General features: G+C 51.1%; 1 protein-coding gene across 3 annotated transcripts in view; it reads right to left on the reverse strand.

Annotated features, from left to right (window-relative positions):
• Positions 1-14,370, reverse strand: part of ATP2B2 (ATPase plasma membrane Ca2+ transporting 2) — a 365,210-nt gene that overhangs the window by 36,806 nt on the left and 314,034 nt on the right. For all 3 annotated transcript variants that reach the window (XM_065933889.1, XM_065933890.1, XM_065933891.1), the window contains 2 exons: positions 13,844-14,058; positions 9,746-9,988 (listed from right to left, as the gene is read on the reverse strand). In XM_065933889.1, coding sequence (XP_065789961.1) covers positions 9,746-9,988; positions 13,844-14,058 — 458 coding nt within the window. The remainder of the gene's footprint in view (positions 1-9,745; positions 9,989-13,843; positions 14,059-14,370) is intronic.

A 14,370-nucleotide genomic window follows, 5' to 3' on the forward strand; every position in this document is an offset into this window, starting at 1 on the left:
GCTCCCACAGCCTCCCCCCCGCCCCCCGCAACCCTGCCTGCCACACGCAGACCACTTGTATAAAATCAGTGTGCAGCGACCCAGGCGGAGGTGGCTTTAGGAGCGCTAAGAGCCGTCAGGGATAAACGCAGACCCCAGAGAGACGCTGAAGAGGACCCGCGTCTATGAGCATTCTGTGTCCCCTCTCCCACCCCACGGGTGGGTCTTTGTGGGTCTCAGACCAGCCTCGCACAGGAGCCCTCTGAACCCTCACCGTCAGCCTCCTTGGTGTCGCTCGTACGAGCAGCCCAGGTAAGAGGAAGGCAGACCCCAGAGGATGCTGGCACGGATGGGCTGGCTGTGCGGGGGGGGGGGGGGGGGGGGGGGAAGGATGGCAATAGGACCTGTCCCTGGCCACCCCCCCACCCCTCCACAGTCAGGGCTCAGGTCCCGGGAGCAGACCTGAGGCGCAGCGGGTCACGGGCACTGATCTCACCGTACATAGCTGTAGACCCTAAGCTGTCATCCTCAGGGTCCCCGTCTGTAACATGGAAAGGCTGGAGTAAATGATTTCCAGCTGAGAAAAAAATCAACCCACTCCTTCAAGTGCACCGTGGGCCGTAGTGAAGGGTGGTAGAACAAGGCAGAGCTGTGGGTTCCTCCGAGGGGCCTGGGGGCCGTGGGTGCAGCCAGAGAATACCCTCCTGCTCCATGCCACGGCCGACTAGGTTCCAGCACTGCGGGCCTCGGAAGGCTCCCCACTCCCACACTCTGTGGATGTGACTTGAAAGCAGAAGAATCTGACAGCTCCCTCTTTCTGATGTTTGGGAAAAGAGACATTAAGCACTCTTCTTAGTCTCTGCAGCATGCGGTTATGTGTGCTTTGAAAATTTACATATTTATTTATTTTTTTCTTTACAATTTTATAATTAACCTTCTGGTGATTTCCAGAGTTTTATGTCTTTCACAACGGTTCTCCCCGCCCCTTGCTTGTGAAAGAAGATGATGACACGGAGGACTGAAATAAAAATGGCTAATTACTTATTTGCCCAAGAGAGCTGAGCAGTTATGCCTGCAAACACACAGCATTTTATTACCCTCTGTGAAATATTTTAATTTTCCCCTAAAAGGATTTCAAACAATCCATGGCTGTAAATGGCAGAGCTGGCTCCTCCGTAATTCAATTTGTTCCCGTGAACTTGAGCTCTGAAATCGCCTACGTGTATTATTAAGAAGTAGGGACTTGTCCCTTTTTTCTTTTGACTTTTTTTTTTTTTTTAATCTCAACAAACACATAGGTTTTGTTATTACTGTGGACTTCCCAAGAGCCTTTGCTCTCCAGGGCTCTAGGTCTGTAAGAGAGTTATGGCATTGGTTTTGGCAAGCCTGGGGGGAAGTGATTTGCTACTGGTCAAAGACCTCCTGCAAAGACTGGTCAAAGGCCTGGGGCTGCCTCCAGTCTCTTCCATTCCCAATGCAGTGCCGTTTACTGCTCATGTCCCTGTATGAGCACTAAGTCCTTTGGGAGTGCTGGGCGCAGCTAACTTCGGGTGAGCATAACCTTGAGAGGGCAATTCATGCTCCTGTTTTGGGATGCTTGGGAGTGACTGGAGCTCAGAAACAAGGAATGATGACCCAAAGGGCAGCAAGTTATAAATAACATCTTCAAAAAGGAGATTTAAAAAAATATAGCGAGCAGGTTCCACTTCACACCCATGAGGACACCGTTATCAAAAACAAAATAGGAAACAAGTGGTGGCAAGGATGTGGAGAAGTTGGAACCCTTATGCACTGTTGGTGGGAATGTAGAATGGTGCAGCTACTGTGGAAACCAGCATGGAGGTTCCTCCAAAATTAAACATGGAATTACCATACAATCCAGCAGGTTTACTTCTGGGTATATACCCAAAAGAACTGAAAGCAGAGACTTGAGGAGATATTTGCATACCCACGTTCACAGCATCATTGTTCACAGTAGCCAAAAGATGGAAGCAACCCAACTGTCCGTCAACAGATGAACAGATAAGGAAGATGTGATCTACACATACAGTGGAGGGTTATTCAGCCTTAAAAAACGAAGGAGATTCTGATACATGTTACAACATGGATGAACCTTGAGGACACTATGCTACGTGAAATAAGCCAGACACAAAAGGACAGATACTGTGTGATTCCACTTATACGAGGTCCCTAGAGCAGTCAAATTCATAGAGACAGAAAGTAGCAGGGTGGGTCCCAGGGGCGGGGGGAGAGGGAAGGGGAAGAGTTTAAAGGGAACAGAGTTGGGGAAGATGCTAAGTTCTGGATGTGGGTGGTGGGGACGGTTGTACAATGTGACTGTACTTCATGACACTGATGTGTACACCAAAATGGTTGAGGTGATCAATTTTAAGTTATGTGTCTTTTACTGCAATATTAAAATACCCTCAACAACCCCTCTCTGTCCCTCAAAACCCAACAGACATAGCACGGTAAGCTGCAGCCGCGGTCACGGGACAACACTCGTGAAAACACATTAGAAAATGACTTTTCACTCGCTGGTGGTCTCTGGCCGCCGCGCCCACTCTCCTCACCCCCTGAGGACGGGCACTCGCAGAGGAGCCTCCCTGAGGCCTGGACGGCCCACCAGGAGCCTCGGCAGCTGCAGCAAGGACTGTGTGCCGGATACCAACGCCTCTTGCCCTTTGCTGAGCTCTGCACTAAACATGCACCTTCAGTTACATCCTCATGGCTTCCTAGGGGGCAGACTGTTATTATTCCCAGGTACATGGGGAGGCCTGGAGAGACCGGATCTCACAGCTCGTGAGTGGCTGAACTAGTAGGATTTGCCCCTGGCCGGTCTCAGCTCTGTGTCCACAGAGAATGCTTTCCCGGCAGCCCTGCCTGTCTTCACTAGCATTTCAGATAGTTGGTTAACGAGGTAACTGGTGGGTGACTGGTTTAGAGCCCATGGTGGGGGCGGTGGGGAGGGCTGTCTTGCTTATCTCTGCTTCCCACTGTGGGTAACCAATGAATATGTGTTGAATGAATAAATGAATAATTTGGTGCTTGTGGGTGTGGAGTGCTGCCAACGGGAGGCCAGATGGGATGGGATTTCATCAGAATGTTGGCCTCCAGAATTGTTATCTGAGGCTCTGCCTCCCCAGGAGCTTCTCAGGAGCTAGGCCTTGATGAGCAGGAGAGCAGAGTCAGGACCTTCCTGAAGGCTACAGAGGCCCAGGCCAGCATGCGTGTCCTGGATGACAGCCAGACAGGCTGAACTGCCCGGGGGAGACGCTCGGGAAAGCAGACTCCCCGGGGACCCTATTGAGCTCACCACTGCACTGTGTGTGTGTGTGTGCATGTGGGTGTGTGTGCATGCACAGATGTGGTATGTGTGTGTACACATGCACGTGTGTGCTGTGTGTAGTGCAGTATATGCGCGTGGTGTGTGTGTGTGTGTGTGTGTGTGTGTGTGTGCGCGTGCAGGCACCTGTGTGGGTATGGGGTATGTGCTGTGTGGTATATGTGTGTGTGCACGTATGGTAAGAAGGTAGGATACATGGATTAACAGTTCTGTTAAAGATCAGACTCCCCCATTCCAGGTTACTTGTTTTAAACTGTTCTCCTAGGGATAGTTTTTTCAAAAAGAACAAAAACAAAACCAATGAACAGAACCAGAACAGCTGTTGAATTCAACGCAAAGGTGCCGTCACTTCACAGACCAGGACGAAGGGCAGTCCCACCTCCCTGTCTGAAGGCCCTGGTAAGTCACTTCCAGGGTCTTCTGCGCCTTCTGGAACCACTGTCCTAGCCAGAGTCCAACGCAGAACTGGCTTGACTCAGGGGGTTTGAGGCTCCTTGGAATATTCAGTTGCACCCTGGGTTTGGAGCCAGATCTGAGTTCAAGGGCTGACTCTCTGCTTCCTAGAGTTAGCGCCCAACTTCACCCTCCTCCCAGGAGCTCTAGTTCTAAGATTCGTGAGAAACGCAATCAGGCAGATCCTTCCTGCCTTTCAGTTTTTACTGGGGCTCTTGGGGTATGGAGGCACCTCAGTTTGGGAATGGGGTAGCACCTGGAATTTCTAACTGGGTGAGTGCATGTTGAGTCATGTCTGACTCTTGCGACCCCTACAGACTGTAGCCTGCCAAGCTCCTCTGTCTGTGGAATTCTCCGGGCAAGAATACTGGAGTAGGTAGCCATTCCCTTCTCAGGGGAATCTTTCCAAACCAGGGATCAAACCCTGGTCTCCTACATTGGCAGGTGGATTCTCTACCTCAGCGCCACCTGGGAAGCCTCTACTTGGTGAAGTTTGCCTTATTTATTCAGGAAAACCTTCCTGCCAGGAAAATCCTTCTGCTCCTTCCTCCAAAACCACTTCAGAGACTCCAAGGAGATCTGTTCTTCTTTCAATAGTTTACGTTACCAGAATATATACCATAAACTTCCAACAGTTTGACTCCGCAAGTGCCCACCTTCATTTTAATAATTCAAACGTTAACCGTAATGTCAACCTACTTTAAAAGAGGTCTCATAAAAAAATTAAAGTCCGCTTTGGTGGTTTCAGAGCACAGAATAAACGTGGGTGGAAAAGGAGAGCGTTCTCCCAAAAGAGAGCGCGGTGCCTCTAAAGTCTGAGGAAGGAGCTATTTCCATCTGAGAGCTCAGCTGCGGCTCTGGGAAGCAGCAGGGCGACAGGAAGAAGCAGCTAGTAGAAGTCTCGACGCTCAGAGAGTTAGAGGCGACAAAGCCAATCCGAGGGTGTGCCAGGATTTCTGAGGCAGGGAAGCAATTTCTGACTAAAAGATGATTCATCTCGCTTCCCTCAGAGGGCAAGTTTAGTTGCCAGTGATTAGAAACAGGAGTGGAAAGAAGACAGTTCCGCCATCCTCAGAAGGGACGGGGCGTGTGGTGGAGGCTGGCCCCCGGAGAGGGACCTCCTGCTCAGGTTTCCTGGTCTCCCCCGGCAGCCTCCGCTCTCACACCATCTCCGCCAGCGCCTGGGTGATTCTGAGCATCGTGAGGAAAAAGTCCACTTAGGGTGTAACTGCTGCCGCCCCAACTCGCCCTCAGCCTTCCCAGCCTCACCGCTCACCATTCTGGCCCGGGAAACGCCCAGGCCACAGACCGGCTCATCTCTAAAAGGGCTCCGGGCCTTGGCAAGGCTGTGCGGCCGGCCCAGAGGCCCAGAGCACCTCCTCACGTGCCGGGTCAACTCCGCCACGATTCTCTGGGCTCAACTCTGCCCCCTGGTATCAGGAGCAACGTGGGTCAGGACACCTGCTGCTTCTGCAGCTCTGCCGTCTCAGCTGCAAGAGGAAAATGGTCACGTTGGCCTTGGTCACCTGGAAGGGATGTGGAGGGTCAAGCTAGACAGTGGCCAGAAGAGCAGGCTATGGAGGCTAAGGCTCAGAAATAATAGAGGAGGTAATAAGAGGAACTGACATGGACGGAGAAGCTGCTACATGTCAAGCACTACCCTGGGAACCACACATGCACCCTCCTCTCTGATCTCACAGTGGTCCTAGAACTCTTACACCAGCCCTGGGAACTGCCTCAAGGCATGTACACAGCCAGAGGAGCTGGACATGGAGCGGCGGCGAGCGGTGCAGGCCCTGGACTGGACGGACGTGGATTTGAAACCTGGCTCGGCCTCTCATCATCCCTAGGACCCTGTTCTTTAACTCCTCCCAGCTCCATTGTCCTTATCTACGAGTTGGAGACGTGACATCGCCTACTTCACCGGGTCTTCATACAAGCCAACATGGGTTAAGCACTCAGCACTCTGTCTGGCTAAGTGAATACGAGCGATTATGATTAACTGTATGATCATTTAACAGATTCGAAAGCAAAGGCTTAGAGAGGTTAGGTAACTTGTTCAGGGTCACACGGGTGGTGAGTGCTGGAGCTGAAATGTGGACCTTGGTCTGTTGGACTTCAGAGCCGAAGCTCCTAACTGTTGCTTACTGCACTGGGTGTCAGGACATATGGATTCTAACTCCACAAACCCACAGGGTGACTTGGCCCAAGTCCTTTCCCATTTCTGGGCCTCAGAGTAAAGTGAGGGGGCTGGACCAGGTGGTTCCTAAGGTCTGCAAATCCATGCAGATACACCTATACAAACTACCCTTGCAAATATGCATCTAGTTTTTTTCTTTTTTTAAATCTTTTAGAATAACAGGCATGAGTTAATTTGGAAGTCTGGATCAATGGAGAGTAGAGAGTTGAGGGCACTTTCAGAAAAGATTTCCCCGGCACGCTGGAGGTACCAAGAGAGCCTGGGTGTTAGCCTTAGACTGGGGCCAAGGCCAACTCCTACTTCTTGCTGCCATAAGAATAGGAAAGTAGAACATGGAGGTGGCCCTATCCTGAGCCTCTTATCAATTCAGACTCATCCATTCACCACCCACACATTCATCCATCTGCCTACATATCCATTTACTCATCTATCAACCATCCATCCATCTTCCATCTGTCTGTCCATCCGTCTCCCTACCTAGTCCTCATCTCACTGATTACACATCTCTATATTTATTCACCAATTCACATACGTCACCCACCCAACTAGTACTTCCCAAGAGCCTATGCTGGAGGGAGCGGAAGTAACTCAGCTGTGTCTCAGAGCACACAGCCTGCAATCAGACCACGTGAAGACACAGAAGAATCGGCACCCAGGATCTGTTTCCCAGGCCAGGCTCATTTCCCAGCTGAAGCTGGTGGGTATTGTGGGGACACTGTGCGCCTTTCCTGTCCATCTCCTCTGGCATGGTAAAGATGTCCCACATCTAGATTTCCCAGCCTGGTCTGGACTTCCATGTTGGATAGAGCAGCCCATGATGCTTCTCAAAATTCCTCTAGGACTACAAGGGCAGGCCCGGGGAGCCCCTTCTCTCCATATGGCTGACAGTATTGGCTGTGAATCTGACCCTCTGAGCTCCAGGCCTTCCTTCCTGAGACCAACCAGTACTAAAGATGCTGCAGGACTGGTTTCAAGGACCAAGAAAGAACCTAATCTGGACACCCTACTCAATAGCTGGTTTTAGGGTATCTGTAAGTTGGCTTTGCCACCAACTTTGAGCAGAACCCTTTCTTCTGTAACCCGGATGTCTCTGTTGTCTATTCATTTATTGATTAGCCTCTGCATGACTACAAATGGGTGATTTTACTGCTGACAGACAACAATGCTAATCACCCTGAGTGCTGAATATGTGCTAAGCACTTTCCACTTAGTAACTCATTTCATCCTCACAATAATCCTATCGTTTCCCCCAGGAAACTGAGGCACAGAGAGGCTTAGTAACTTGTTCACAGTCACATAGCTAGTGAGGGATTTGAACCCAGGCTGTCTGGCTCCAGGCTGTGGGCTTTAACCAGCACCCAGTCATGCCAGGGGCCTCTGCTGTCCCTTCCACACTGATGGCTATCAGCTCACAGAAATGAGAACCGTGTGGCCAGGGTTCTTTCAAGGGAGCCCCAGAAAGAGAGGCGCAGGGGTCCCAGGATGCCAGGGTTCCAGGCACAGAAGGGGACACTGGTGCTTGAGAGGTCAGAGACTTGGTCTGTTTACAAACCAAGAATCCCAGTTTCCAGCTCCCTGGTTTCTTCCAGTCTTGGCGGTTACCCCTTTCCCCCAGGTGGACTTGAGGACCCCTGTCCTTGAAGCCACGGACACCGTCTAGTTAACCACATCTGGACATGAACTGTGGCTCTGCCACTGGCACTGTGAAACACGGCCTAACAGAGCCTTCTTGCTGCATAGATGTTCCGTGGCCCCTCCTGGCAGATCCCAGAACTCCTTTTTTAACTGTAATTGCATAACATACATCTTCATCCAAGCCCATCTTGCAGGGCTCTGCCCACACGGCCGCCCCCACCACCCGAAGCCTGCTCTGGGAATTGCCCTGTTCCCTTCTCTGAAACATCTACAGGACGAGACCATTAACGGCATCTTGGTTATTTTAGGAAGGCCTGAGGAACAGAATAAAGCCTTGCCCCACCTCCCTTGATTCCCAGATTGGGGCTGGGAGGTGGGGGGAGGGGTGGAAGGAGACAGAAATGCCGTCATCTCTGGCATCCCCCTCCTCCAATCCCCCCGCCCCCCGTCCCCGCCCCCAGCGTTCTCTATCACCCATCTGCACGCTTTCTCCCGACCTACTTTCTCCTCCTGTCAGGGCTGCCTCCCCAGCCCTGCAGCTCTGGGCTGATGGGGCAGCTGCTCGGCCACAGTGGACGGGACAGTTCTTGCAGCCCCAGTGTCTGGAGGCAGAATCTGCCTCCCTCCAGCAGACGCGCCCCCCCTACCCCCACCCCAAGCCCTCGGCCCTTGGCCGCTGACTCACGCTCTAGCGCTCGGCAACCCAGTCTGATCCCGAAGGTTCAGGCTAGCTCAGCGGCAGAAGGAGAGGTCAGAGCCAGGGCACATTGGCAGGGCAGGCAGAAAAGCTCAGCTGTCCTCTCAGATGCTCGCTCTGCAGGAACGTCCTGCATCTGGGAGCCGACAGAGCTCTGGATGGACCGGTGTGTATTTCTCCAAATGCTGGTTAATCACAAAACGGCAACCTGTGCTTCTGAACCAAACAGGGATTCTAGCATGATGACTCTAGGTGGCTGAGACAGAAATATGAGCGTTTTTTTTTCTTATTAAAACAAGTTAATGCCCCTACTATTACTAATAACTACATTGTCGCTGGTGGTGGGCTGTGTAAATGGCCACAGTGAGACCCCTCTCTGAATCCATGCCCTTTGCAATGTGACTTTGAAGTTCCTCCTATTAGAGATGGGGTCTATTTCTCTGTTCCTTGAATCTGAACAGGCCTCTCGACTTCTGTCGGCCAATAGGACGCAGCAAAATGACGTGAAGCCGAGCCTGCTGGAGGAGGTGGGACCACACAGAGCAGAGATGAGCCATGCCAGCTGAGGTCATCCCAGATCAGCCTACAGTCCTGCCAAGATCAGCAGAGCCATGCATGTGACCCACGGTGGATGTGCGAGGAAATGCATCCGCCAGTTGAGCCCGGCCTGAGCTCCCGGCTCACAGAACTGCGAGCTAAAGACACAGCTTGCTTTTGAGCCACTACATTTTGGAGTAATTATATAGCAGAAACTAACTAATAAAAAGATTTTTTTGTAGGGAGGGAGATCATAGGATCTAAAAAACACAGTTAACAGTAATCTTTTTTTTTCCCCCATGGGTGGCTCAGATGGTAATGAATCTGCTTGTAATGCAGGAGAACTGGGTTTGATCCCTGGGTCAGGAAGATCCCCTGAAGAAGGCAACGGCTAGTCACTCCAGTAGTATTCTTGCCTGGAGAATCTCATGGACTGAGGAGCCTGGCGGGTTAACGGTTCATGGGACCACAAAGAGTCAGACACCACTGAGTGACTAACACTTTCACTTTGGGGGCTTCTCAGGCGTTGTTAGTGGTAAAGAGCTAGCCTGCCAACGTCAGAGGCATTAAGAGATGGGGATTTGATCCCTGGGTCAGGAAGATCCCCTGGAGGAGGGCATGGCAACCCACTCCAGCATTCTTGCCTGCAGAATCCCATAGACAGAGGAGCCTGGCAGGCTACAGTCCACGGGGTTGCAAAGAGTCAGACACGACTAAAGTGACTGAGCACGCACACACGCAAGCATCATAGCTGGGTCAAAGAGAAACGACTGCCTGCTATCTGACCACCCAAAATACCTCAGCGGGATTGCAAATTACGAATCGCTCTGCTCCGCCAGCCAGGTGCCCCTGCATCACGCCCTGGACGCCTCTCCCTTGGCAGAGGCTGCCCACTCACCAGGATCTTGGTGGTGTAGGCGCTGTTGATGGCGATGGCATGGACCAGCAGCTCCATGGTCTTGGCGTTGATGGAGCTGGGCTCGGGGATCTCCTTGTGGTGGACGTCGCCCACGTAGGCCTGCACCACCGTCATGCGATTGGTGGTCAGGGTGCCCGTCTTGTCCGAGCAGATGGCCGTGGCATTGCCCATGGTCTCGCAGGCGTCCAGGTGGCGGACCAGGTTGTTGTCCTTCATCATTTTCTGCAGGAGGGGGCGGGGGAGAGGGCGCAGTGAGGACAGGGAGCTGGGGCTGGGCTGAGGGCACCGCGGGACGGGCGGTAAATGAGGCAGAACTGCCCCTCTGCTTCACTCCTGTGCAGAGGACCCGGGCCCCAAGAGCGTCTGTCATCGGGGTCCTTATTTGTGTACAGCACTCTCTCTTTCTCCTTTTAAATTACTCGAGCCACTGAACAGAGTTGATTAGTTGACTTTATTAATTTCAATTATGGAAGTAATCTGTATTCTTTATGGAAAAGATAGCGAAAAGGATGGTAAATGAAGGCTGGGTCCTCTCTGAGCACTTCAGATGCTTTCCTTTTACCTCCTAACAGAAATACGCTCTTTATTTGATTATGGGTTTTTTCTTTTCCAAAGGTATCATCTCTCACTGGCACCTGGATTTCACGGTCACTTTGGTTTCATGAGAAGTGAAGAAGTGTAAGTTATGTATGTATTAATAGACATAGGAGACTACGTGGAAAAAACCAAAATACTAGTGTCATTGTTTCTGAGTGATACACTTATAGGAGATTGCTATTGCCTCCTTTTAAAAATCTATAGCTTCCATTTTCCTACAATGACTATATACTATAACTTGCATAATAAAAATCACAGATTTCTTTTAAATATAGATACACATGAAAAAAACAAGTCAGTCATAATTCTACCACTGAGCACTGATGTATCTTACATAACAATATCTTTTCTTTTTAAATTTATAACAAAACTGAAATCCTACTCTACAATTATTAATTGTCTTATATTCACCTTCTTTTCTCTCCTCCCAGCATCACACTCCTAGCTTCTTCCAGGTTCTCAAGCAAATATTGCAAATACAGTGATTCTTAAGGAACCACCACTCTTAACTGCAGATCCTCCTGACACAGTGACCCTACTGGCAAGAACACATGTGAAAAGGTGGATTTAGCTAAAGGCTGAGTCAGATGTTCTAATCTGAGCCTAGGAATCTGATTCCCTTTTTCTTGCTCCTCATTATAACTCTTTATAACAAGGATAAAAAAGGAGCACAATTAAAATAATTAAAAAAAATTTTTTTGGCTATGGGACATGTGGGATCTTATTTCCCTGACCAAGGATTTGAACCTTCGCCCCCTGCATTGAAAGCATGGAGTCTTAACCACTGAGCCGCCAGGGAAGTCCCTAGAATAATTTTAATAGCAGGTCATGTTATTAAAAAATGAAAATTGGTAGAATTCTGTCCTCCTGCAGCTTCTCTTATCATTTGTTGTTGTTTAGTTGCTAAGTCGTGTCTGACTCTTTGTGACCCCACAGACTGTAACTCACCAAGCTCCCCTGTCCATGGGATTTTCCAGGTGAGAATACTGGAGTGGGTTGCCATTCCCTTATCCAGGGGATATTCCCAACCTAGGGATTGAAGCCTGGTCCTCTGCATTGTGGGCAGATTCTTTACCATCTGAGCTACCAGGGAAGCCCATGAAATGTGCTACAAGAGTAAATTTCACATCCAGTTTTGAAGGCTGATTATGAAAAGAAATGTAAAAATCTCACTAATCATTTGTGTATTATTAAATATTACCTGTTGACTTGATAATAACTTGGACATATTAGGTTCAATAATGTACAGTATTAAAATTATTTCCACCTGCTTCTTTCTGTTTTGTCCTTTTCATGCAGCTGCTAGGAAATTTAACATCATACAAACGTCATGTCTCTATCGGACAGTGAGGATCTAAGTGTCACCTCTATTCTTTGGCTGGTGGACCCTGGATATAGCTCAGTCGGTAGAGCATCAGACGTTTAATCTGAGGGTCCAGAGTTCCAGTCCTTGTTCTGGCACTTGCTTTTGGGGGGCTTCCCTGGTGGCTGAGTGGTAAAGGATCCATTTCCCTGGATGAGAAAGACCCCCTGTGTTCTTGTCTGAGAAATCCCAGGGACAGAGGAGCCTGGTGGGCTACAGTCCCTGGGGTCGCAAAGAGTCAGACACGCCTGAGCACACAGGGCCAGGCTCAGAAAGCGGAGAGTTCGCCTCTCTCCTGGGTGGCGGGTGGGGGCTGAACTCAGTTTATCAAGGGACTGTATAAGTAACACTGCGTAAGGCAGCTGAAGGCACAGGTGCCAGAGACACAGACTACGGGGGTAGAGGCAACAAGGTCTGCAAGTGAACCCCCGATACCATTTATGACTTTAAGGGGACCTTGAGCTCCACTGGGTGGCTATGGGGTCCAGACTCATAGCGGCACGAGGTCTCCAACCCCAGACTCTCCGATCAGCCTTGTGTTGTGATCTGTTTGGGCTTTGGTTTGTGGGATGGAGTTTCTTAGAGAACCCCAAAACAAGGAGACGATAAGCACGGTGTCCTTTTACACAGACCTGCCACTTCCTGGCACTACCCTGAGATCTCTTTTCTGTATGAAATTACATCGGCCAGCCCAGCCCAAATTCCAGCTTGGAAATTGACCGTGCCCTTGGTCGGCTCTGCCAACGACTCGGAGCGAATGCCTTGTTTGTAAACAGCCCTGGCCTCCGCTCTCGCAGGCACATCCGGGCCTAGGGGCCCTGGGAAACAGGAGCACAGGGCCCTGCCCACCGAGTTGGGGCAACCACAGGGCTGAGGCAAGATGATAAGCCCGGGGTATGGGGATCTGGGGATGAACCTGGCTTGGAAGTGCCCCCAAGAGGGTCAGACGCCTGTGCTCACGAGATGATGCCAGCCCCCACACCCCCGTGTTTGGGCTCCGCCGATGGCCATGGGCCTGGGAGCAGGGGAAGGTGGGGCTCTGTTATCAGGGTGGCACTCAGGAGCACCCCCAGACCCAAGGCACTCCTGGGTCCACTTGCCCTTTATCGGCTTCCCTGCTGGCTCAGCGGTAAAGAATCCGCCTGCCAGTGCAGGAGACACAGGAGACATGAGTCCAATCCCTGGGTTGGGAAGATCCCCTGGAGCAGGAAATGGCAACCCACTCCAGTATTCTTGCCTGGGGAACCCCACGGACAGAGAAGACAGGCAGGCTATAGTCCAGGGGGCTGCAAAAGACTTGGACACGATTGAGCGACTAAGCGCAAGCCGTTTATTGAAATGCTTTTAAGACTTCCTGTTTTTAGCCCATCTCTTGAGAGGTGGGGGCTTTCCTAAAACCAGACATCCTTTTTACTTTGGCTTATCTCTTTTGAATTTTAGGAAGAAAACTCCACATAGTCCCAAGTACCGCGGCTAAGTGGGGCCTACGGCTGTGTGATGACCACACTTTGGCCAACATTTGATGGGACGGGATGGGTGTGGGTCTGGCTTCCCTGGTGGCTCAGATGGTAAAGACTCTGCCTGCAGTGTCGGAGACCCAGGTTCCATCTCTGGGTGGGGAAGATCCCCTGGAGAAGGAAATGGCTACCCACTCCAGTATTCTTGCCTGGAAAATCCCATATAGACAGAGGAGCCTGGCGGGCTACAGTTCATGGGGTCGAAAAGAGTCAGACATGACTGTACAAGGAATATCTGCGTCTAATTTACTGCTCAGAGTTGAGTTGACGGTCAACGTTTAAAACTCAGGAGAGCTTATGTGAAGTCCAACTTTCTGGCTTCTCTTAGAAAAATGTGAAGATCTGGCAACACTGGACCCCATCACTACAAGGGGACACTTGGCTGGGCTGAATAACGGCTGTCCCCTTAGCCAGGGTGTGGCTCTCCTGGAGGCCTGTGACTCTGGGGCTCCCACATGCAGCCTCTCTCTCTGAGCTTCCAACGTGCCCACTCCTTTCTACTTAGCTCTCCTCGCAGCCCCCGGCGCTGGCCCCGCCAGCCACTCCTCAGACCCCCAGCTCGGTGGCATCAGCCGGCCTGTCCTGCTTCCCACTCCTCACCTTCACCGAGTAGGCCAGGGAGATGGTGACGGCCAGAGGGAGCCCCTCGGGCACGGCAACCACCAGCACCGTCACGCCGATGATGAAGAACTTGACGAAGTACTGCACGTAGACGGGCGTGCACTCGGGGAGCCACGGCTTCTTGTTGACCACGAAGGTGTCCACAGTGAAGTAGAGCACCAGGATGATCACCGTGATGGCTGACATCACCAGGCCTGCGACATGCGTGGGAGGAAGCCTGTCAGGGGGGCTCCTGGGGGCAAGGGGCCCTGGGAAGCGAGATGTGGACCCAGCCAACCCTTGGCTCCAAGCGCTCTGGGGTCAGGCAGGCCCTAGCTAACATGCCAGCTCAGCTTGGTGGCCTTTGGGCAAGTGCTTGATCCTCAAAGAGCCTCAGTTTCCTCCTCTGTACAATGGGGATGTGTATTTATTCCATGTGGTTTTATAAGAATCAAATGCGACGAATGCATATAAATTGCCAGGTACAGTGCTGGACATACAATAGGTGCTGCGTGAGCATGTGAACA

Source organism: Muntiacus reevesi, chromosome 4 (assembly GCF_963930625.1).
Source record: "Muntiacus reevesi chromosome 4, mMunRee1.1, whole genome shotgun sequence".
In the NCBI taxonomy this organism is placed as follows: domain Eukaryota; kingdom Metazoa; phylum Chordata; class Mammalia; order Artiodactyla; family Cervidae; genus Muntiacus; species Muntiacus reevesi.